The sequence below is a fragment of the Solanum pennellii genome, chromosome 6, assembly GCF_001406875.1.
Source record: "Solanum pennellii chromosome 6, SPENNV200".
NCBI lineage: Eukaryota > Viridiplantae > Streptophyta > Magnoliopsida > Solanales > Solanaceae > Solanum > Solanum pennellii.
The window spans coordinates 9,077,522-9,099,635 of NC_028642.1; the positions used below are offsets into that span (position 1 = coordinate 9,077,522).

General features: G+C 37.8%; 1 protein-coding gene across 4 annotated transcripts in view; it reads left to right on the plus strand.

Moving 5' to 3' along the window:
* The window catches only part of LOC107023474 (chaperone protein ClpB4, mitochondrial), a 55,062-nt gene that overhangs the window by 26,607 nt on the left and 6,341 nt on the right, over window positions 1-22,114 (plus strand). For 2 of the 4 annotated variants that reach the window (XM_015224182.2, XM_015224184.2), the window contains exons 8-11: window positions 13,390-13,655; window positions 13,747-14,676; window positions 19,757-20,084; window positions 20,307-20,652. In XM_015224182.2, the coding sequence (XP_015079668.1) occupies window positions 13,390-13,655; window positions 13,747-14,676; window positions 19,757-20,068 (1,508 nt within the window). In that variant the 3' untranslated portion in view covers window positions 20,069-20,084; window positions 20,307-20,652. Of the gene's footprint in view, window positions 1-13,389; window positions 13,656-13,746; window positions 14,677-19,756; window positions 20,085-20,306; window positions 20,653-22,114 lie in introns of those variants that run through there. The other 2 variants (XM_027917613.1, XM_015224183.2) reach the window with 1 other exon arrangement.

The window sequence follows — 22,114 nt, forward strand, 5'->3', positions numbered from 1 at the left end:
GGTACCCATCTTAAATGAGTTGGGTGCGGACTCATTAAAATGGGTAAAAAACGAGTCAAACTCATATTATCCACTTAAAAGTGGGAGGTTAAATGGGTAAAAGAGACTCATTTATAAAAGAAAGAAATGTGACGTCAATAATTTTTAAGGCGCAAGTGGTTGGGTAGGGATGGGTAGGATAAGGGAAAAAATTGGATTGGGAAGGGCCTGGTTGGGGGCGGGTGTTCGCTAGTAAGGGGTGGTGTGGTGGTGGTGGTGAGATTGAAGTAGTAAAAATATAAATTTAGTTTCTTTTAAAAAATAAATTCACTTTTTGGGGCGTTGGGGTTGAGGGTGGGCANGGGGGGGGAGAGTGGGGTAAGAGATTTTGCTTTTTATAGCTTATAACATGATCCCTATAATATGGATACTGTTAGACCCGTAAACTACTTGATCTAATTACGTGCAGACATGTCAAGGACTTGGGCATCGGTCTTGACATGAATGAGGGCAAAACAGTGCAACAAAGGTTCAAGGTGCTTGGGTGTTGGCAAAGCAGCTTGAACATGCAAGACTTACGTGCGGGCTAGAGTCATTGGCAAGGCAGCGTGTTGGCTTGACAAGGCAAAGCTGTGAAGACTTGACAATGGCAAGAACAAAGGCAGTTCACGTGAATTGCTGAAATAAAACTAAGTGGTGGAGGACAGCTAAAATATTCTAAGTATTGGAAGCTGGCTGAAAATATTCTAAGTGTTGGAATGTAGCCTGAAATATTCTAAGTGTTAGAATATTAGTATTTCGTGTGGATAAAGATGTAATTTGAATTAGATTCTATTTGTTAGAAATATAGCTGTTGGAAACTTAGTTTGAATCCTGTGATGACAAGTGTCGGACATGTGTCATTTGTAACTGCCGCATGTAACTGCCATGTGCAGAAATTTTATTAAGGGTGGAAATTTCGTCTAAGGCAGAGAGAGAGTGTGTTTTCTGGCCTTAGACAAATTCGTGAAGCCTTCCCTTTGTATTAATTATTAGATTAATAAAGGTTGGGACGAGTTCCTGTAAATTCTGTTTGTTGTTTAACTTTGCTGTTTAAGTATTTCTATACTTAGTCAAATTTGTGGGTGTAATATAGGCTGAGTGTTGCAGGCGTTTGCAAGATTGCCTAGGGCGGTGTTCGGTAAAAATAAATAGACCCTCTTTCAATTGGTATCAGAGCACGGTTGAACGATGGTGAAAAATGCAAAACTGTGGGAACTGGCACGAAAAATTGAAGCATTCGTTGGGTTTACAGATGATATTTTGGGAGACCCTTCGTTTGTGGATTTGTTTACAGAAGTCATTGATTTGAGACTTAACGCTGAGAAAGTTCAGGGGGAGATTGGTGTATATCGACAGAATGTTGATAATCATATCACTGAAATCTTGAATTTTCGTACCACAACTACGCAACAACTTGAGGAACTGCAGAAGGAAAATGAGAACCTTCGGGCAGAGATCGTTGTATTGTGTCGGGTTGTGGCTACATTGAGTTATCGTGTTGAATCATCTAAGGTTAAAATTCCAGAACCTAAAGCCTTTAGTGGTGCAAGAAGTGCTAATGAACTGGAAAACTTCATTTGGGACATGGAACAGTATTTTACTGCTGCAAGGGTGCCTGACGCTGACAAGTTAAGCATTACCACAATGTACTTGACGGGTGATGCTAAACTTTGGTGGAGAACTCGAAATGCAGATGATGTAAGTGCTGGTCGTCCTAGAATTGATACGTGGGATAAGTTAATAAAAGAAATGCGTGATCAATTTCTTCCTAGCAACGCTTCTTGGCTTGCAAGGGATAAGTTGAAAAGGCTAAGGCAGACAGGTTCGGTGAGGGAATACATTAAAGAATTCAACTCTGTGATGTTAGATATTCAAAACATGTCTGATGAGGATAAATTACACAACTTCATTTCGGGTATGCAAGGCTGGGCTCAAAACGAACTTCGGAGGCAGAATGTTAAAAATCTGCCTGGCGCAATTGCTGCTGTAGATTCGTTGGTTGATTTCCGGACTACTCGTCCTTTGACGGATGTTCCCTCTACTTCAAAAACTAAGAAAAAGAACGATAAGAAAGGGGAATGGAAAAAGGATAGTCGTAAGGACTGTACAAATGACAAAGGAAAGGCGCAAATGAAGGATGGAAAAGACAAACCAAAGAACAAAGATGGTAATTCTAAGGGCTGTTGGACTTGTGGCGGTCCTCATTTGGCCAAGTCTTGTCCGAACCGGAAAAAAGTAAATGCTTTGCTTGCTGGAAATATGAATCAAAGGGAGGAAGATGAGGAAATCGTGGCTGCAATGGCAAACCCATTGGGATTGTCCTTCAACCATATTACGGGGATTAATAATGTTGGAGCGATGTCTAGTACTTCGAATCCTCATGCTTCCCTAATTCATATAGAAATCATAGTGAAAGAGCAACATGTGATGGCAATGTTTGATACAGGAGCCGCTCATACGTTTGTAGATGTGAGAATGGCTACAAAATTGGGGCTGAAGTTGTCTAAAAGCCCTTCCGACGTCAAAACAGTCAATGCTAAGGCACAGGCCATTGTGGGTATGACTTATGGTGTATCTATGTCGACTGGAAATTGGGTGGGAAAACATAATTTGATGGTGATGCCGCTTGGTGAATTTGAGATCATACTTGGGATTGATTTTCTAAGAAAATTCCAGTTTGTTCCGTTTCCTCACTTAGATGGAGTGATGGTCATGAATGGAAGCAATGCTGGATTCTTAAAGGAGTTCATCCATTTGGGAACATTAATAAAGTTGCAAAGAAGAAAGACAAGGGGATGTTCTTGTCTGCTATGTCAATCGACAAAGGGCTGAAGAAAGGTGATGACACTATACTTGCTGCCTTGGTTGAAGTGAAACCTAATGTTAAGATGGAAGTGCATGATTGTGTTGCTGAATTGCTTAAACAGTATGCTGATGTTATGCCGCCTGAATTACCAAAGAAATTACCACCAAGGAGGGATATCGATCATAAAATTGAGTTGCCCTGCACAGGCTCCTTATCGTTAACTCCTAAGGAATTGGCTGAATTACGCAAACAATTGAACGAGTTGTAGGATGCTGGATTGATTCAGCCATCTAAGGCTCCATATGGTGCCCCTGTTTTATTTCAAAAGAAATAAGATGGGACGATGCGAATGTGTGTAGACTACAGGGCGCTGAACAAGGCAACTGTAAAGAACAAGTATGCGGTTCCATTGGTGCAGGATTTGATGGACAGGTTGAGTAAGGCATGCTGGTTCACAAAACTTGATCTCAGGGCAGGCTATTGGCAGGTTAGGATAGCATTTGGGCTGACTAATGCTCCGGCAACGTTTTGCAACTTAATGAATAATGTACTGTTTGACTATCTTGATGACTTTGTTGTTGTTTATCTAGATGATATTGTTTTTTATAGTCGAACATTGGAGGAACATGTTAATCACTTAAGTTTGGTTCTGTCTCAGTTGAGAAAATACACACTTTATGTTAAGATGGAAAAGTGTGAGTTTGCTCAACAGGAGATAAAATTTTTGGGGCATCTTGTTAGTAAAAACCAAGTTCGAATGGATCCTAAGAAAGTGCAAGCCATTGTTGATTGGCAGGCACCTCGTCATGTGAAGGATTTGAGGTCATTTCTTGGCTTGGCTAACTATTAAAGAAAATTCATTGCTGGTTACTCAAAAAGGGCAGCGGCTTTGACAGACTTTTTGAAGAAAGATACGAAGTGGGTTTGGTCTGAACGATGTGATGAAGCATTTCAGAATTTGAAGAATGCTATTGCATCTGAACCAATACTCAAATTACCTGATTTTGAGTTACCATTTGAAGTGCACACTGATGCGTCAGACAAGGCAATTGGTGGCGTATTAGTGCAGGAAGGTCATCTAGTGGCCTTTGAAAGTAGGAAATTGAATGATGCTGAACAGCGATACTCAACACATGAAAAAGAGATGGTTGCAGTGGTACACTGTTTGCAGGTTTGGAGAGTTTATCTCCTGGGTACTCGATTTGTAGTAAGAACTGATAATGTAGCAAATACATTTTTCAAGACACAGAAAAAGTTGAGTCCTAAACAAGCACGGTGGCAAGAATTCCTGGCAGAATATGATTTCATGTGGGAACGTAAACCAGGAAAACACAACCAGGTTGCTGATGCGATGAGTAGAAAAGAAGTGTTTGTTGCAGTATATTCAATTTCAAAAGTCGAAACTGATTTCTATGATAGAATCAGGTTGTGTGCTGCAAATGATTAATTGTATGTTAAATGGATGGGTCAAGTGCAAAATGGCACAATGAGACGGTATTGGATCGAGGACGATCTGCTCTATTTTAAAGGGGGGAGAATCGTTGTACCAAATCAGGGTGGACTGCGCAAAGACTTAATGAAAGAGACGCATGATTCTGCTTGGGCTGGACATCCAGGTGTTGAAAGGATGTTAGCCTTACTGTCTCGTGTTTATTTTTGGCCAAAGATGGAAGACGATATAGAGGCATACATCAAGACTTGTCATGTTTGTCAAGTTGACAAGACCGAACGTAAAAAGGAAGCAGGTTTGTTGCAATCTTTGCCTATTCCTGAAAGGCCGTGGCTATCAGTAAGCATGGATTTCATTTCTGGATTCCCTAAAGTTGACGAAAGCATCTATCATGCTGGTAGTCGACAGGTTTTCAAAATATTATGTTTTTGGTGCTGCACCTGAACTATGTTCATCTGAAGTTGCTGCTTATTTGTTCTACAAATATGTGGTTAAGTAATTTGGTGTTCTGGCTGACATTGTGAGTGATAGAGATACAAGGTTCACTGGTAGATTTTGGACAGCTTTGTTCAATATGATGGGAACTGAGTTAAAATTTTCTATTGCGAATCATCCACAAACAGATGGACAGACGGAAAGAATTAATCACTTGTTGGAAGAATACTTGAGGCACTATGTGACAGCAAGTCAACGGAATTGGGTGACATAGTTAGACACTGCGCAGTTCTGCTATAATCTGCACAAGTCGTCTGCAACAGAAATGAGCCCTTTTGAAATCCTTTTAGGCAAACAGCCTATGACGCCACTAGATGTTGCCAAATCTAAAAATCAGGAAAAGTGTCTAGCAGCAAGGGACAGACTTGAAATGTTATCTGAGGCACAGGATAGCTTGCGCAAGGCTCAACAACGCATGAAGAAGTATGCTGATCAACATCGTCGCTCAGTTGAGTTCAATGTGGGTGACAAGGTGTTACTGAAACTTACTCCACAAATCTGGAAACAGATTGTAAGTAAGAACAGACATCGGGGTTTGATTCCTAAGTATGATGGTCCATTCGAAGTGGTGAAACGAGTGGGCGAAGTTGCTTACAGATTAAAGTTGCCAGAAAGGTTGAAAATTCATCCCACTTTCCATGTGAGTTTCTTGAAACCTTACTTTGCAGATGCAGATGATTAGGATAGAAACAGGTAAAAGAGGGCTCCTCCATTAGTACCTACACAGTATGATGCTGAAATTGAGAAGATCCTTGATCACCGGGTTTTGGGCACAAGTAAGAAGAATACTAAGACAGAATTCTTGGTTCACTGGAAAGGCAAGAGTGCAGCTGATGCAGTTTGGGAGAAAGCGAAAGACTTATGGCAGTTTGATGCTCAAATCGAGGACTATCTTTAAACAGTCTCGATGAGGACATCGAGTTCAAGTGGTGCGGGTGGTCTGTTAGACCCGTAAACTACTTGATCTAACTACGTGCAGACATGTCAAGGACTTGGGCATTGGTCTTGACATGAATGGGGGCAAAACAGTGCAACACAGGTTCAAGGTGCTTGGGTGTTGGCAAGGCAGCTTGAACATGCAAGGCTTATGTGCGGGCTAGAGTCATTGGCAAGGCAGCGTGTTGGCTTGACAAGGCAAAGCTGTGAAGACTTGACAATGGCAAGAACAAAGGCACTTCACGTGAATTGCTAAAATAAAACTAAGTGGTGGAGGACAGCTAAAATATTTTAAGTGTTAAAAGTTGGCTGAAATATTCTAAGTGTTGGAATGTAGCCTGAAATATTCTAAGTGTTAGAATATTAGTATTTCGTGTGGATAAAGATGTAATTTGAATTAGATTCTATTTGTTAGAAATATAGCTGTTGGAAACTTAGTTTGAATCCTGTGATGACAAGTGTCGGACAGGTGTCATTTGTAACTGCCGCATGTAACTGCCATGTGTAGAAATTTTATTAAGGGTGGAAATTTCGTCCAAGGCAGAGAGTGTGTTTTCTGGCCTTAGACAAATTCGTGAAGCCTTCCCTTTGTATTAATTATCAGATTAATAAAGGTTGGGACGAGTTCCTGTAAATTCTGTTTGTTGTTTAACTTTGCTGTTTAAGTATTTCTATACTTAGTCAAATTTGTGGGTGTAAGATAGGCTGAGTGTTGCAGGCGTTTGCAAGACCGCCTAGGGCGGTGTTCGGTAAAAATAAATCAACCCTCTTTTAGATACCCATATTATCCATGGGGTAACTCGTTGTTACCCATTTTGAGTATTTTTCTCATTTTTATTTAACTCGTTTTTGATGGACTAATATTCGACGCAACTCGCTCGTTTGTCACTCCTAGTCCAAAGGATTGGGCTACTTCTCTAACCCTAGCAGAATGGTGGTATGACACTACCTTTCACTCTAATATTAAGTGTACTCCATATGAGGTGGTTAGATACCACGTATTCATTTGCCTTATTTGGTGGATGAGAGTGCAACTGAGGTGGTGGATAAGACACTTGAAGCTAGGGAAGCTATACCTCCTATTCATATGCCTTACTTGCTGGGTGAGTGTCACGCCTCGAGCTACCATCGAGACGCGAACGCAAGACGTAGGATCACGAGTGACCCCAAGCTAACCTTACTAGCATGACCTGCACATACTATGATACAAAACTGATGCGGAAACTTAAATATCATGAAAATGGAATTGATGGGGAATACGCATTCTAAAATTGAATATATAAAATATGAGAGACCCATCTTTATTCTTTATGAACAACATTGGTGCACCCAATGGGAAAATACTAGGTTTGATGAAGCCTTTATCTAGGTCTTTCAACTGCTCTTTTAATTCCTTAAGCTCACCTAGAGCCATTCTGAAGGGAGGAGTAGAAATAGGCTGGGTATTTGGAAGGAGATTAATTCCAAAGTTGATTTCCCTTTTGGGAGAAACTCGGAATAGATTTTCTGGAATTCAATGACTAACTCATTGACTACTAGAACTGTCTCAAGAGTTGGGGTTTTGGAGCTTAAATCCTTAACCCCAACTAGATGATAGAGATACCCTTGAGAAATCATCTTTCTGGCCTTAAGATATGTTAGCGTATGAATAGGTTTATACAAACCTATTAGAATAGCAATATGTTTGTACAACTAGAATAGAAATAGGTTTATACAATCCTATTTAGAATAGAATAGGAATAGAAATAGAAAAATAGCAATAGTAAATAGTATCCTACTTGGAAAAGGATTATACTTTGGTGTCTATAAATAGGTTCTCAATATAATAATGTAGACAACGACAATTCAATAATATTTTTTTCCTATATTTTTCACATGGTATCAGAGCCTCTATGATCATAGTAGAAAATCAAAGAGCTTACGCTGTCGGCGGGTGACACCCATGTATGCTGCCTGTTCGGGCAATGATTATGCTAGCAGAAGTTGGGTCACCGTGTATCTTTCTGATGACTATTTTTCATATTCAATTTGTAGCAGTGTGCCATAAATTTCGGTGACTATTTTTTCATATTTAATTTGTATTGTGTAACACTGTGCCATCATATAAGTGACTACTTTTTCATATTTAATTTGTATAGCAGTGTGCCATCATTTCGGTGACTACTTTTCATATTGTAGCACCGTGCCATCTTTTTGATGACTACCTTTTTTTTTCATATCTTATTTGTGTAGCACCGTGAATCTTCCCGGACTATGTTTTCATATTTAATTTGTGTTGTACCGTAGATTTTTAAAACTATTTTCTCATATCTGAGTTGCATGGCATCATGTTTTTTCAGTGACTCAGATTTGATCTGCATAGTTCCATTCGTCTTTCCGGTGACTCCTCAAATCTGATTTGCGTAGGGTTGTGCCATCATTTCAATTCTACCCATATTATTTCTCTTTTTCAATGGGGTCATTCTATCAATTCGAACTATCCTATATAATTTCTATTTACTAGTTGGGTCATGACATCATTTCAACTATGCACATATAATCTATTTTTACTTTTAGCCATCAAATCTAATACTCCGATATATGAGCATGTTCCGATCAATTTTTCGGTTACTTTCTTATTTAATGTCAACTCATCTATTGATTCCAACACAATCCATAAAATTTGTACTAGATTTGAGCACTTTGTTTCTCTAGGGGAGTTTAGTAGCCTTCTATGTCGATTGTGCGGATTATTCTATGATCTAGAACAATTTTTCTCAAGCTTGGTTTGGGAAGTTGAACACCAATATTATGAATCAAATTCAGTATTCATGCGAAGATTAAGCACATTGAGATTGACTGACATGCTTCAAATCCGATATTTAATGAGAAGACAAGCACATTGAGATTGACCGTCAGTTTTGCGAAGTTTGCAAATATCTCGCTAAGTCCCTCACCGGTCCCCGTGCTAATTACATTTGTAACAAGCTAGGTACATGAATTGTACACACTAGCTTGAGGGGGAGTGTTAGAATAGGAATAGTTTATACAATCCTATTAGAATAAAATAGGAATACAAATAGAAAGGACAAAAAACTGGCACCAAATTTCATTTAGACACCTTAACTGATATGTAGGATCTCATTGTGTCATTTAGACACTTTTTGCTGACATGTCAAAGTGAGTGTGATACACTCAATAATGGTTCGTGAGAGGCTTAATTTAGCTAATTTTTTATTTTATTCTCTCTTCTTCTTCTCCAATTTTCAAGTCGCCACCTCCCACCATTTTTTCAAGCTTAATCTCCTTCAATGGAGCTCATTTTTTTTACTCAAATCAGTTTTAAGTCATTTTTTTCTTCTTCATTGTATTACTTTTATAAATTTACCATCACTTACCTCTACCTTTTTTGCCGGATCAATGGATACCAACACCCATATTTCATATTTGATCTTTCCTTCTTCTCTTCCCAGAAAACAACACTAAAAAGAAAGAAAATAGTAAAAGAAAAGGAAAAAAGCACAAAAGAGATACAGTGTGTATGAAAAAGACGAATTTCGATTCCACATAGTAAAAGAAAAGGGAAAAAAGCACAAAAGAGATATAGAGGGTGTGAAAAAAGACAATTTCCGATTCCACCTTTTTCATCGGAAAAAGTGGATATGAACACTCATATTTTACAGTTTTCTTTCTTCCTCTCCTTGTCTCCCTCATTCTCCTCTCTTTTCTCTCAAAACAACACTAAGATAGATTGAAAAAAAGAACGTAAAATAATTTTAAAGAGCAAATTAAGAAAATTGTTGGGTATAGTAGAGAAGACAACTACCCTAGGGGGTGGGGGTGGGAGGGGAGGGTTTAAAGATTTTTTTAGAATAGTATTTCTAGTTTATTTACTAAATAGATTTTAAAATAATTTTTAACTTAAAATAACACATGTAATCATCTAATTCATCGTTTGTCTCGTTATCAACGAGTGTATTACACACTCCTTCAACTTTTCTCTTATTGTAAAAAAAGTGTCAAAAGAATATAACGGGACCCTGCGTGAGGTGTCTAAAATGAATATCTAACAGTCAATCGATTGGTTTGACCAAATAGAAAATATGAATAGTAAATAGTATCCTACTTGGTAAAGGATTGTATTTTAGTAAATAGTATCCTACTTGGTAAAGGATTGTATTTTGGTATTTGTAAATAGGGTCTCAATGTAATATGTAGACAACAACAACAATTCAATAATATTCTTTTTCTATATTTCTCACAACGTAAGAAATGAATAGACCCATGGACGCTAAGCTATTACCCTTCCATTCTAACATTGGTTCTTCTGGAAACTGAAAATGAACAATCCTAGTTCTACAATCGACTGAGGTATAACAAGAATGTAACCAATCCATGTCTAAAATGACATTGAAGTCTATTATTTCTAACTCTATAAGATCTGCTGAGGTGACTTTCTGAGAGACTGTAACAGGGCAATTTAGGTATACTCGTCTAGCTATAACTAGGTCACCAACTGGAGTAGAGACTAAGAAGGGTTCTGAAAGAGTTTCTAGATTAATACTGAATTTAACCGTTATATGAAAGAGTTACAATAGAGAAAGTAGCCCCTGGATCTAACAATGCATAAACATCTAAGTCAAGACTCGTATCATCCATGAAAAACACTCTACCTAGTGCGACTTTTCATACATCCTAGGACACTTAAATCTAACGCTTTAATACTTGTCATGCCCGAGCTACCCCCGAGATGAAGACATGGGACCTAAAATCATGAGTTACTCCCAGCTAACCCTGCTGGCATGACCCGAGCATAATATGATGAGAGTATTGATGCGGAAACCTAAAAATCATCAAATGAAAGTGATGCGGAATACCTATAATAAAGCTGAATATATAAAATCTGAGAGTTTAATACAAAGGAATGTCAAATTCAAATACTAAGTTGAATCTACTATGTCTGAAATAAGCCTCTAAACTGACTAGAAATGTTCGGATATGCCCCAACTAGATCTAGCAAAACTGAAAGTAAAGATTAAAAGCAATAAAGATAAACATGTCACTAGTCCTTGAAGAATGAGGACTCACCACTGATGATGCTGAACTGAAGATCAGAATCGATCTATGTGTGATCTGGCTGTTAAGGACCTGAACCTACGTCACTAGAAGGTGTAGTGCAGAGTATGCACTTGTACTTGAAAGGTGCTGAGCATGTAGGATAGAGTAGAGCTGAGCTGAAATAAACATATAATTAAACAAGCAATAAAGCAAATGCATTATCTAAACATGATAGAGATATTGAATACTGAGCTAACTAAGTGCAATGACCAATTTATAACATCTGAGACTGAATACTGACTGTACTGAAATGTGGTCAACTCAATGGAGTCTGACTGGACTGTAGGAGCCACTAATTACCGATAATAAAATCACATGAGTTAAATGTAGAGTTGTATGCGCTCCATCGTGAGGACCCAATATACCCGGCCAAAGGTATAGAGGCATGCTGGCGTGATCACAAAATGATGCCTGCAGAGGGTACTTACAACCTACGTGACTCGTAATTTTGGGACTATTTGGATACGTTGAATCTTAGTTCAGTTCGATATTATGCTACTCCCAATTGATTATGTAGTATACACATTATGTCTGAAATTTTGAAATATACTGGATAGCTCAAAACTGACATGTAAACTTAGAATGTGCAATAATATGTATATCTAAAATAACTGAAATATCTAAGATAACATGTGTAATTCGAAAACTACGGAAATACATAGCTAGAGTTCTGGAATTCATGCATGAAGCAAATTAACAACATCATAATTTGATTCGGAACATGTAGATAACTAATTCATGATAATCTACTGAAGTTCTAGAAACTCTAGGTTTAGTCATGGTAAAGGAATCAAGAATTTGACTGGAATCTAGGGACCTAATTGGCGAAAGGAACCCACTAGTGAAATTTCACATACGTGGTGACGAAATCCACGACATACCCGGTGACAAATTCCACGAAGAAATCTTTCGATTTCGAGGTTGGAACGGATGGAGAACTAGGGTTCTTGACCTCTTTTCTCACTTGCGCTCTAATTTCTCTAAGTTTTGATTAATGATTTGACTTAGGTAAGTTTTAGCTATTTCTAGGTAAAACTGACTAAAACCTCGTAACTTAGGATCCCAACGACTTAGTTTAGGGATCCAACGAAATAGTAAAAGACCAAAGGACCCGTCCAACTCAACTGTTGTCGGGTTGACTGACGGTCCATGCTGGTCGACCGTCGTTTGTGAGGATTTTGGGGCATTGATGCATGGACACGAACCACGATCCGTGACCTGATCTATGGACCGTAGGTTCGGCCGTGGGTCCGCACTTAGATTAAAATTTGGGCTGAGTTCTGGGGGAAGTTTCTGACACTAACCACGGACCTACAAGATGGACTATGGGTCCTCCTACGGTCCGTGGATGGTGTTCGTGCATGCCACCTGCAACACCAGAAATCTGCTGTCTGGTCCGTCTTTCGGATACGGGGTGTTGCAGTGAGTTTTATTGAGATAGTGGATAGGACACTTGAAGCTAGGGAAGCTGTCATTTAGCTGTTGAAGTTTTAATTACTGCCAGGGCACATCAAAGGATGAAAATGTGGCTGACAAACACAGATCAGACAGGTTCTTTGAAGTTGGTGATTGGAAATAACTGAAATTACAACCTTACAGAGAGCTTTCAGTGGCTTCCTGACCATTTAACAAGTTTGCTGTTAAGTATTATGGACCTTATCTTTTTGAGGCCAAGATTGGTGATGTTGCCTGGAGACTCTTACTCCCTGATGATGTTCTCATACATCCTATTCTATGTGTCACAGTTGAAGAGGTGTCATGATGTACCTTTGAATATCAACCATCCCTCTGTCCAGTCCTCATTGTCCTTTACCTAGATCTATGTTAGATATAGATTGGTAAAATGGGGTAACAAGGTTGTATTCGGTGCTCATCAAATGGACATGTATTGATGCTGCACAGGCTACTTTGGAGTTCCTACCTTAATTGCAACAAAGGTTTCCATCCTTCCTTCACAGGGGTGGGGGTGGTATTGATACAAGTAGAAGGAGCAGAGATGTTGAGGTGAGCTGGCAGCTGATGTGGATGTATCGGTTAAGAGTTAGTTAGGCAGAAGTTCAAAATTTTGTTAATACTGTAGCAATTCAGTTAGCGCTATAGCAGTTTCCATTAGTTAGTTCTGTTCCATTCTAGATTGGGCATAAAGTAAATAGTAATGGATACAAGATTCATCCATGAAAGATAACATAAACACTCCTCTCTTTTCTATATTTTCTCTCAATTAGCTTCCCTCTTGGTTGATCATTAATTCATTCATGAAATATAATACAAACTCTTCTCTCAATTAGTTTCCCTTCGGTTGAATAAACCGACTTAGCTGCTTCTTCCTCAAGTGTAACGGCAACAGGTTTCAGATATTGAAATCTTCAAAATTAGTACAGCAGTCTGGTTTTTTTATAGATTAAGAAAGTTTAAGGGTCCAGCTGCTTATTTTTATGCCTCATTTAAATGTTTTTATAGCATCTAGTGGACTGATGGATAAAGATTCCAAGCTGCTTGTAGAATATTTTTAGTACAGTATGTTCGTGATTTGACATACTTTTATTTAGTGTTTCTCACTCTATATTCTATTATTACTTTTCAGCAATTGACCTTGTTGATGAAGCTGCTGCAAAACTAAAGATGGAAATTACTTCAAAGCCAACTGAATTAGATGAGATAGATAGGACTGTGATGAAGTTGGAAATGGAGAAACTGTCTCTGAAGAGTGACACGGATAAAGGATCCAAAGAAAGATTGAACAAGCTAGAAAGTGATTTGAACTCCTTTAAGCAAAAGCAGAAAGAGTTAAACGAACAGTGGGAACGCGAGACAGCTCTGATGACACGCATACGTTCTATAAAGGAAGAGGTGGATAACTGTTTTCGATGCTGAAATCAATTCAAGTTGCAATTTTTATTTGTATTCTCATGATTACTGTCTAATCTTTTTTGTTGAGTAGATTGACAGGGTGAATTTAGAGATGGAAGCTGCTGAACGTGATTATGACTTGAATCGTGCTGCTGAACTCAAGTATGGAACCCTAATTACCCTTCAACACCAGCTAGAAGAAGCAGAGAGAAACCTTGCTGACTACCGGAAGTCTGGGAGTTCAATGCTTCGCGAAGAAGTAACAGATCTTGATATTATTGAAATTATAAGCAAGTGGACGGGCATACCATTATCAAACCTTCAGCAGTCTGAGAGAGACAAGCTTGTCTTTTTAGAAAATGAACTTCACAAAAGAGTTATTGGTCAGGATATGGCAGTAAAATCTGTAGCTGATGCAATCAGGCGATCCAGGGCAGGCCTATCCGATCCAAATCGGCCCATTGCAAGCTTTATGTTCATGGGCCCTACAGGAGTTGGCAAAACTGAACTTGGAAAGGCTCTTGCTGCTTACCTTTTCAATACTGAAAACGCTTTGGTGCGTATTGACATGAGTGAATACATGGAGAAACATGCTGTTTCACGGTTGGTTGGTGCACCACCAGGTTATGTTGGATATGAAGAGGGTGGGCAACTCACCGAAGTGGTCCGTCGGAGGCCTTACTCTGTGATCCTATTTGATGAAATTGAGAAAGCACATCATGATGTGTTCAACATTCTCTTACAGTTGTTGGACGATGGAAGAATAACTGATTCTCAAGGGAGGACTGTTAGTTTCACAAACACTGTTGTAATAATGACATCAAACATTGGGTCACACTACATTCTTGAGACTCTTCGGAACACTCAAGATAGCCAGGAGGCAGTTTATGATTTGATGAAAAAGCAGGTTATTGAATTGGCAAGACAGACCTTCCGTCCCGAGTTTATGAATCGAGTTGATGAATATATTGTTTTCCAGCCTCTGGACCTTAAGCAAGTTAGCAGAATTGTTGAGCTCCAGGTAATATAGATGTGTGAATCCGGATCCTCTTGACTTCATATGTACATTTTTGTTCCGTTCCTTTTGTTTCCTGCAGTGTCATCACAATTGACATTTTTTCAGCTTATTATTAGTTCTACTGTTTTTACTTATTTTAATTTAGTGCTTTCTATTTTCTAGCTAGACTTTGTCAACTTTAGTTGCTCAACTTTCTGAAGTTAGTGGCCCCATTATGGCTGCTAGTGGCCCCTTTTATGGTAGTTAGTGGCACAAGTTCTCATTTAGTTTTAATGTTTTATGTTTTTTCCTTGTATAAATTCAGACTTACTGCAGATTATTATACATAAGGAATTTCATAAGTTCACTCTATTTTTATTTTTCCAAATCAGTTTCTTGGGTATTTTTGTTCTAACAGTGGCATCAGAGCTTCTAGTTGATCTTACAGTACAAAAAAAGTTTTAACCTACAACACAAATGGCATCCAACAACCTACCTTTAGATCCACCATTCACTTTCACTGGTGAAAATACCAAATCTGGTCTGTGAAGATGCAAGCTTGTTTGGAAGCCTATGATCTTTGGGAAATTGTGACGGAAGATAAATCACTTGCTGCTCTACCAGCAAATCCTACCTTGGCTCAGATCAAATCCAAGATCAAATCCAACAACGAATAGAAGGCAAAGAAATCTAAAGCCAAGTCGCTTATGCAGAATGCTGTGGCAGATTCTGTGTTTTACAGAATCACGGCTTGTAAAACTGCAAGAGAGGCTTGGGATAGGCTGAAAGAAGAATATGAAAGCAGCGATAGAACACGTCAAATGCAAGTGTTGAACCTGAAAAGGGAGTTTGAGTCCTTGAATATGCAGGAGGATGAAACTATCAGTAAGCATGCTGATCTAATCTCCTTAATTGTTAATAACATTAGACTTCTTGGTGAAGAATTTACAGACAAACGAATTGTGGAGAAAGTTCTTGTGACTCTTCCTGAGAGGTTTGAATCTAAGATTTCCTCTCTTGAAGAATCCAAGGGTCTGGGCAAACTTTCATTAGGTGAACTGATGAGTGCTCTTCAAGCACAAGAGCAAAGGAGGACTATGAGACGGGAAAAGTTCAGTGAAGGAGCTTTCTCTGTACAAAAGCAGAAAGGAAAGCAACAATTCCACCAAAAGAATAAGGGTAAGCATGATGGAGGAAATAATAGTGGAGATGTGAAGCAGAAGTTCCCTCCTTGAAATCATTGTAAAAGAAATACACATCTTGAGAAGTATTGTTGGTGGAGCGTCGATGCTATATGCGGCAACTGTAAGCAGACGAGAAACGTATCCAAGGTCTGCAAATCAAGAGCAAAGGCCTCTGGTGCTTTGCAACACAAGTAGCAGAAGCTGCCGATGCACATGAGGAGCAACTCTTTGCAGTTTCATACTTTTCAATCAGTGAATCCTCTTATTCATGGCTTCTTGACAGTGGTTGCACACATCACTTGTGCAATGATGTTGGATTGTTCAAATTCCTCGATGATACTTACAAATCTAAAGTAAAAGTGAGAAACGGTGAGGCAGTAGAAGTCAAAGGCGGAGGTACAGTGTCTATCTCAACAATATCAGGTATCAAAAATATTCCTGATGTTTTGTACACACCTGATATGAGTCAAAATTTGTAGAGTGTTGGACAAATGCTTGAAAATAATTATTCTCTGCATTTTAAGAATCGTGAATGTGTTGTTTCTGACCCTTCTGGGGTAGAGTTATTTTATGTCAAGATGAGCAACAAAATGCTTTTAGTTGATTGGGAGAAAACAACTGAGCAGACTTACACTATTACTTCACAAACATGTACAAACCTATGGCACGAAAGGTTTGGTCACTTTAATTTGAGAAGCATCGCGGAGATGGAAAAAAAAGGAGCTAGTGGAAAATATGCCTGAATTTCTTTCTAGTGCTGAAGTTTGTGAAACTTGCCAACATTGAAAGCAAACAAAATTGCCATGTCAAGCAAATCAAGCTCATTCATACGGATGTTTGCGGCCCAATGAAAATAGATTCGCTGAGTGGTAATAGATACTTTCTCCTCTTTTGTTGATGACTACACCAGAATGTGTTGGGTTTATTTCATGAGACCGAAGAGTGAAGTCTTTGATGTTTTTAAGCAATTTAAGCTTTAGTAGAAAATCAATGTAATCTTAGTATTAAGGCTTTTAAGGTCTGACAATGGAGGAGAATATATTTCTTCTCAATTTGTGGAGCTTTGTAATAGCACAAGTATTGAACGCCAATTGACAATACACTCCACAACAAAATGGTGTGTCTGAAGGAAGAACAGGCAGTAATGGAGATGGCCAGATGTCTTTTGCTCGAAAGAAAGATCCCAAATTAGTTTTGGGCTGAGGCAGTCAATACCTCTGTACATTTGCTGAACAGATTGCCTACTAAGGCCTTGCAAGACATGACTCCATCTGAAGCTTGGTGTGGGAACAAACCATCAGTACACCATCTCAAAATCTTTAGGTGTATATGTTATTATCGAGTTCTAGAAACAAAAAGGATTAAGCTGGCCAACAAGGCTCGTAAAGGCATATTTATGGGCTATAGTTCATCCAAAGGTTACATGATTTTTTATTTGAAATCAGACAAACTAATTCTCAGCTGAGAAGTGAAGTTTGATAAAGCAGCTGGTTGGGATTGGAATAATCAGAAGACCTCTTGTTCTGATTTATTTTCAATAGAGCAGCCTCAACTTTTAGAAGATGAACTAGTGGATGATGTACAAGTGAGGGGAACTCGATCCTTAAAAGATGTCTATCAGCGGTGTAACTTGGTTACCTCTGAACCAACAGGCTATGCTGAAGCACAAGACTCTCAGGCATGAAGGAGAGCTATGCAAGAAGAACTAGACATGATCGAGAAGAACGAAACCTGGCAGCTTGTTGACAAACCTAGAAATCGCAAGGTGATTGGTGTAAAATGGATTTTCAAGACAAAACTCAATCCTGAGGGAACAATTTGCAAACATAAGGCTAGATTGGTGGTGAAGGGATACGCACAACAATATGGTGTGGATTACCAGGAAACATTTGCTCCTGTAACAAGGTATGACACAATCAAGCTTATTCTTGCATTTGCATCTCATAGTTCTTGACAGATTCATCAACTTGATGTCAAATCGACTTTCTTGAATGGTTTGCTTGCTGAAGAGATCTATGTAGAGCAACCTGATGGTTTCTCAACTCCGGGAAAAGAGGATCAAGTTTCTCTCTTAACAAAGGCCTTGTATGGCCTAAAACAAGCCCCAAGGGCATGGTATGAGAGGATGGACAATCATCTCATCCAACTTGGCTTTAGTAGAAGTCAAAGTGAAGCTACTTTGTATGTGAAAGTCACTGCTGCAGGTGAGTCCTTAATTGTCTCAATTTATGTGGATGACATGCTTGTGACAGGAAGCAAAATTGAACTAATCCAAAGGTTCAAGGATGAAATGGAGAAAATCTTTGACATGACTAATCTTGGAGTCATGAAGTACTTTCTCGGCATGGAAGTGTTGCAATCCAGTAATGGAATTTTCATATGCCAGCAGAAATACATTTCAGATATTATAAACAGGTTCAAAATGCAAAACTGCAAACCTGTGAGTACTCCAATATCTACTGGTGTGAAGCTTGGCAAGGATGAGGATTCCGAGAAAGTGAACCATAGTATGTATAGAAGCTTAATTGGAAGTCTTCTATATTAACCGCACCTGATATTCTATTTGTTGTTAGTTTGTTCTCTAGGTTCATGCATTCGCCTAGAGACACACACCTCACAACGGCTAAAAGATTGTTAAGGTATATTAAAGGAACCAGCAAGTTCGGAATTTTTTTCCAACATCTGGAAACAAAGTAACTATGAACCTGATCGGGTACTATGATAGTGATTGGAGTGGTGGAGTTGATGATTCCAGAAGCACCTCTGGATATCTTTTCTGTTTTGGGGACAAGTTGTTTTAGTTGGAGCTCTAGAAAACAACAAACTACAGCTCAATCAACAGCAGAAGCTGAGTACATAGCTGCTGCATCTGCTGTGAATCAAGCTCTCTGGCTAAGTAAGATTATGAAGGACTTAGGCCATGAACAAACAGAAGTTACCAAGATCATGTGTGACAACAGTTCAACAGTTTCAATTTCAAAAAATCTAGTGTTTCATGGTCGAACTAAGCATATCAAAATCAAGTTTGATTTTGTTAGAGAAGTCCAACAATCGAATGAAGTTTTGCTTGTTCATTGTTCATCTGAGAACCAGCTAGCTGACATTTTCACCAAGTTATTGCCAAAAGAAAGGTTTGAAGATCTGAGGCAAAGAATTGGTGTTTGCCACAAAAATGCCAAGGAGGAGTGTTAGACAATTGACATTTTTTCAGCTTATTATTATTTTTATTGTTTTTAGTTATTTTAGTTTAGTGCTTCCTATTTTCTAGCTAGGTTTAGTCAACTTTAGTTGCTTAACTTTCTGAAGTTAGTGGCCCCATTATGGCTGTTAGTGGCCCCTTTTATGGTAGTTAATGGCATGTTCTTATTTAGTTTTAATGTTTATGTTTTTTTCGTTGTGTAAATTCAGACTTTCTGCAGATTAATATACATAAGGAATTTCATAAGTTCACTCTATTTTTATTTTTTCAAATCAGTTTCTTGAGTATTTTTGTTCTAACATTGTTCTAATCACTTTCATTAAAGAACTTTTTAAGAGCTACATACAATTATTTGTGATGCATTAATCTGTTAATATCAGTTGTTCAGTGTGAGAGCAAAAAACTTTTCTTAGTGCAAATTAGTACTCAACATTACGTGAAAGTACATCTCATTTGCTTGAGAACTGGATTGAGCTGCAGCACATCCTATAGTGTCTGCTCTTGTAGTAGTTTTGTTGCAGAGTATGACCTAAAGATATTGTTTCATGTGGTGCTTAAGCTTGCTTGAAGACGATCCTAATTTTGGTGTCTTTTCTGTGTTTCTGATTCTTTATTTAGGGTTGGCTAAGTCTATATTTCAACCTTAGCATCGCTCTGAATAAACTGTGTATTTGCATAATCATCTTCTTAGAACCTAACAAGGTCATTTTTTCTGGTGCAGATGAGAAAGGTGAAGGATAGACTCAAACAGAAGAAAATTGATCTTCACTACACACAGGAAGCTATCAGTCTGTTGGCGAATATGGGCTTCGACCCCAACTATGGAGCTCGGCCTGTTAAACGAGTTATTCAGCAGATGGTTGAGAACAAAGTAGCAATGGGAGTTCTTAGAGGAGATTATGTGGAAGAAGACATGATTATCGTTGATGCTGATGCTTCACCTCAGGCTAAGGACCTTCCTCCCCAGAAGAGACTGTTGATAAGGAAAATTGAGAATGGTTCTAACATGGATGCCATGGTTGCCAACGATTGAAAGTGCAACCTAGAAGGTATACATATATNGGGGGGGGGGGGGGGGATCTAGGCTGTAAATTAACATCAATAAATGAAAAACTCTTACTGTTGTTTTTCTGTGCCAACTGAGGGAACTCCAATTTCCAACTTAAAAGTTGTTTTAACTAGTTAATGAGCTAGAGAGGCTGCAATTCAAAAATTGAATTTACGGTGTAGCTTCTTAACTTAATCTTAACGTTATGCCGACTCAAACACAGATGCTAGCATGGTTTTCCTTTTGCTCTTGCCAAGTACGAGTGAGCAATGGCCATCTTCCACCTTCTGAGCAGCAACACAAACTTGGGATTGGGTGTTTTCACGTCTTACAGAACTTGAGATGATTCCACTCCCAATGGTATGGGCAATAATGTGTGCACCCAAAGACTTTATCCTATATAGTAGTAAGGTTTTATCCCATTATTAGTAGCCGAAGTGTGGGCCGGCTAATTCAGGAAAAAACTTTCACATGTGCATAGGAAGACTAGAACATGTAACTGTTTCGAAAATGTATACATGTACAATGGGTTAAGTTTTTTTATTGATTCACTAGTTTTGGAATGTCAATTGAATGTTTTTTCCTTGTTACTATATAGAAATTACATGGAAAGACTATCGTAAGACTTAACTACATAAATAATTGTATTTTTTCAGTATTACAAATATGATTTTTTTTAAAAAAAAAAACATATATAGCAGTTTAAAGAAGCTGAAAAGATAATAATAATTATTATTAATATATTTATATACATTAAATAAAAAAGAGTAACACTATTGGTGGTTATCAAAGTTTACATTTCTTCTGATATGATCTTACTTTATTGTTTTTTTAACATAGTTCAAGTAGGAATATTATTCAATATTTGATAGTTTCATCCAATTATTTTTTTACGTTGTTTACTTTAAGCTTTATTTTTAAAGCAATTAAAGGATAGTCATTGTTAGCTAAAATAAAGGAACTGCGGATTTTGTGGTACCTTGAATCTCTTCTATACCTTATCTACTATCTATTCAGAATGTAAAGAGGCTATTGAAATAAATATTAAATATGTCATAATTATTATTCATTGAATATGACCCCATAAATGTAATTATTTATTAAAAAAAAGTGGGAATAAATGTCTGAAAAATACTTTAACTTTGGTTAAAATTGTTGTTACGATATTAAACTCTATGGAGTATCCTTTACCCCTGAAGTATTTAATAGTGTTTTTAAAGGTATATATGTGCGACACATTACTATTTATAATTATGCAATATTTTTTATGTTCATGTGAAACATATATACCTTTTAAAATACACTGTTAAATAGTGCAAGCTGGTAAAAGGCCCTTTCCAAAGTTTGGTATTGTAATGACAGCTTCGATCAAAGTTCGAATATATTTCAGATTCCTTTCCCAAAAAAAAAAGTCTACTTATGTTTTTTCTTCCCCTATATTTCTCCTTTGTTTTTATTTAGTTACGGTTTGAGTATTACTCTATTAAGATGTTTGATGTTTCTCATTTGAAAAAGAGAAGGAAGCTTTTTTTGGTTGTGTTAATTCCAAGAATGTTATGACTTGCTAGTTTTGTTGATGTTATCTAATAGTATTTGATTACTCACGTGAAGTGTGTGTGTGTGTATATATATATATATATATATATATATATATATATACACACACTTGGCTAACTGCACGTGCGTTGCACGTTGTTTTTTTTTTGAGTCCCTTGTTTGAATATCATTTCTATAGCGTGTGTAAGCTGTCATTTTACTTGTTTCCCTTGTGTATATTTGTTTCTGTCGTTTTTCTTGTCACCTCTGTTTATTGATAATATATTAACATAAATAAAGTCTATTATTTCATCTAAATAGTCTGTAAGCATTGTATTGTATTGTCTATTAAAATGCATTAATATACAGGACATTATTGTTTCATGCAGCCGGTTGCGTCTTACGTATACGTCCCATTGAAGTTTCATTAGCTTCATATATTTGTAGTAATCAAATCTCACCCAATACTTCCTTGTAAACTATATTTCTTGTATA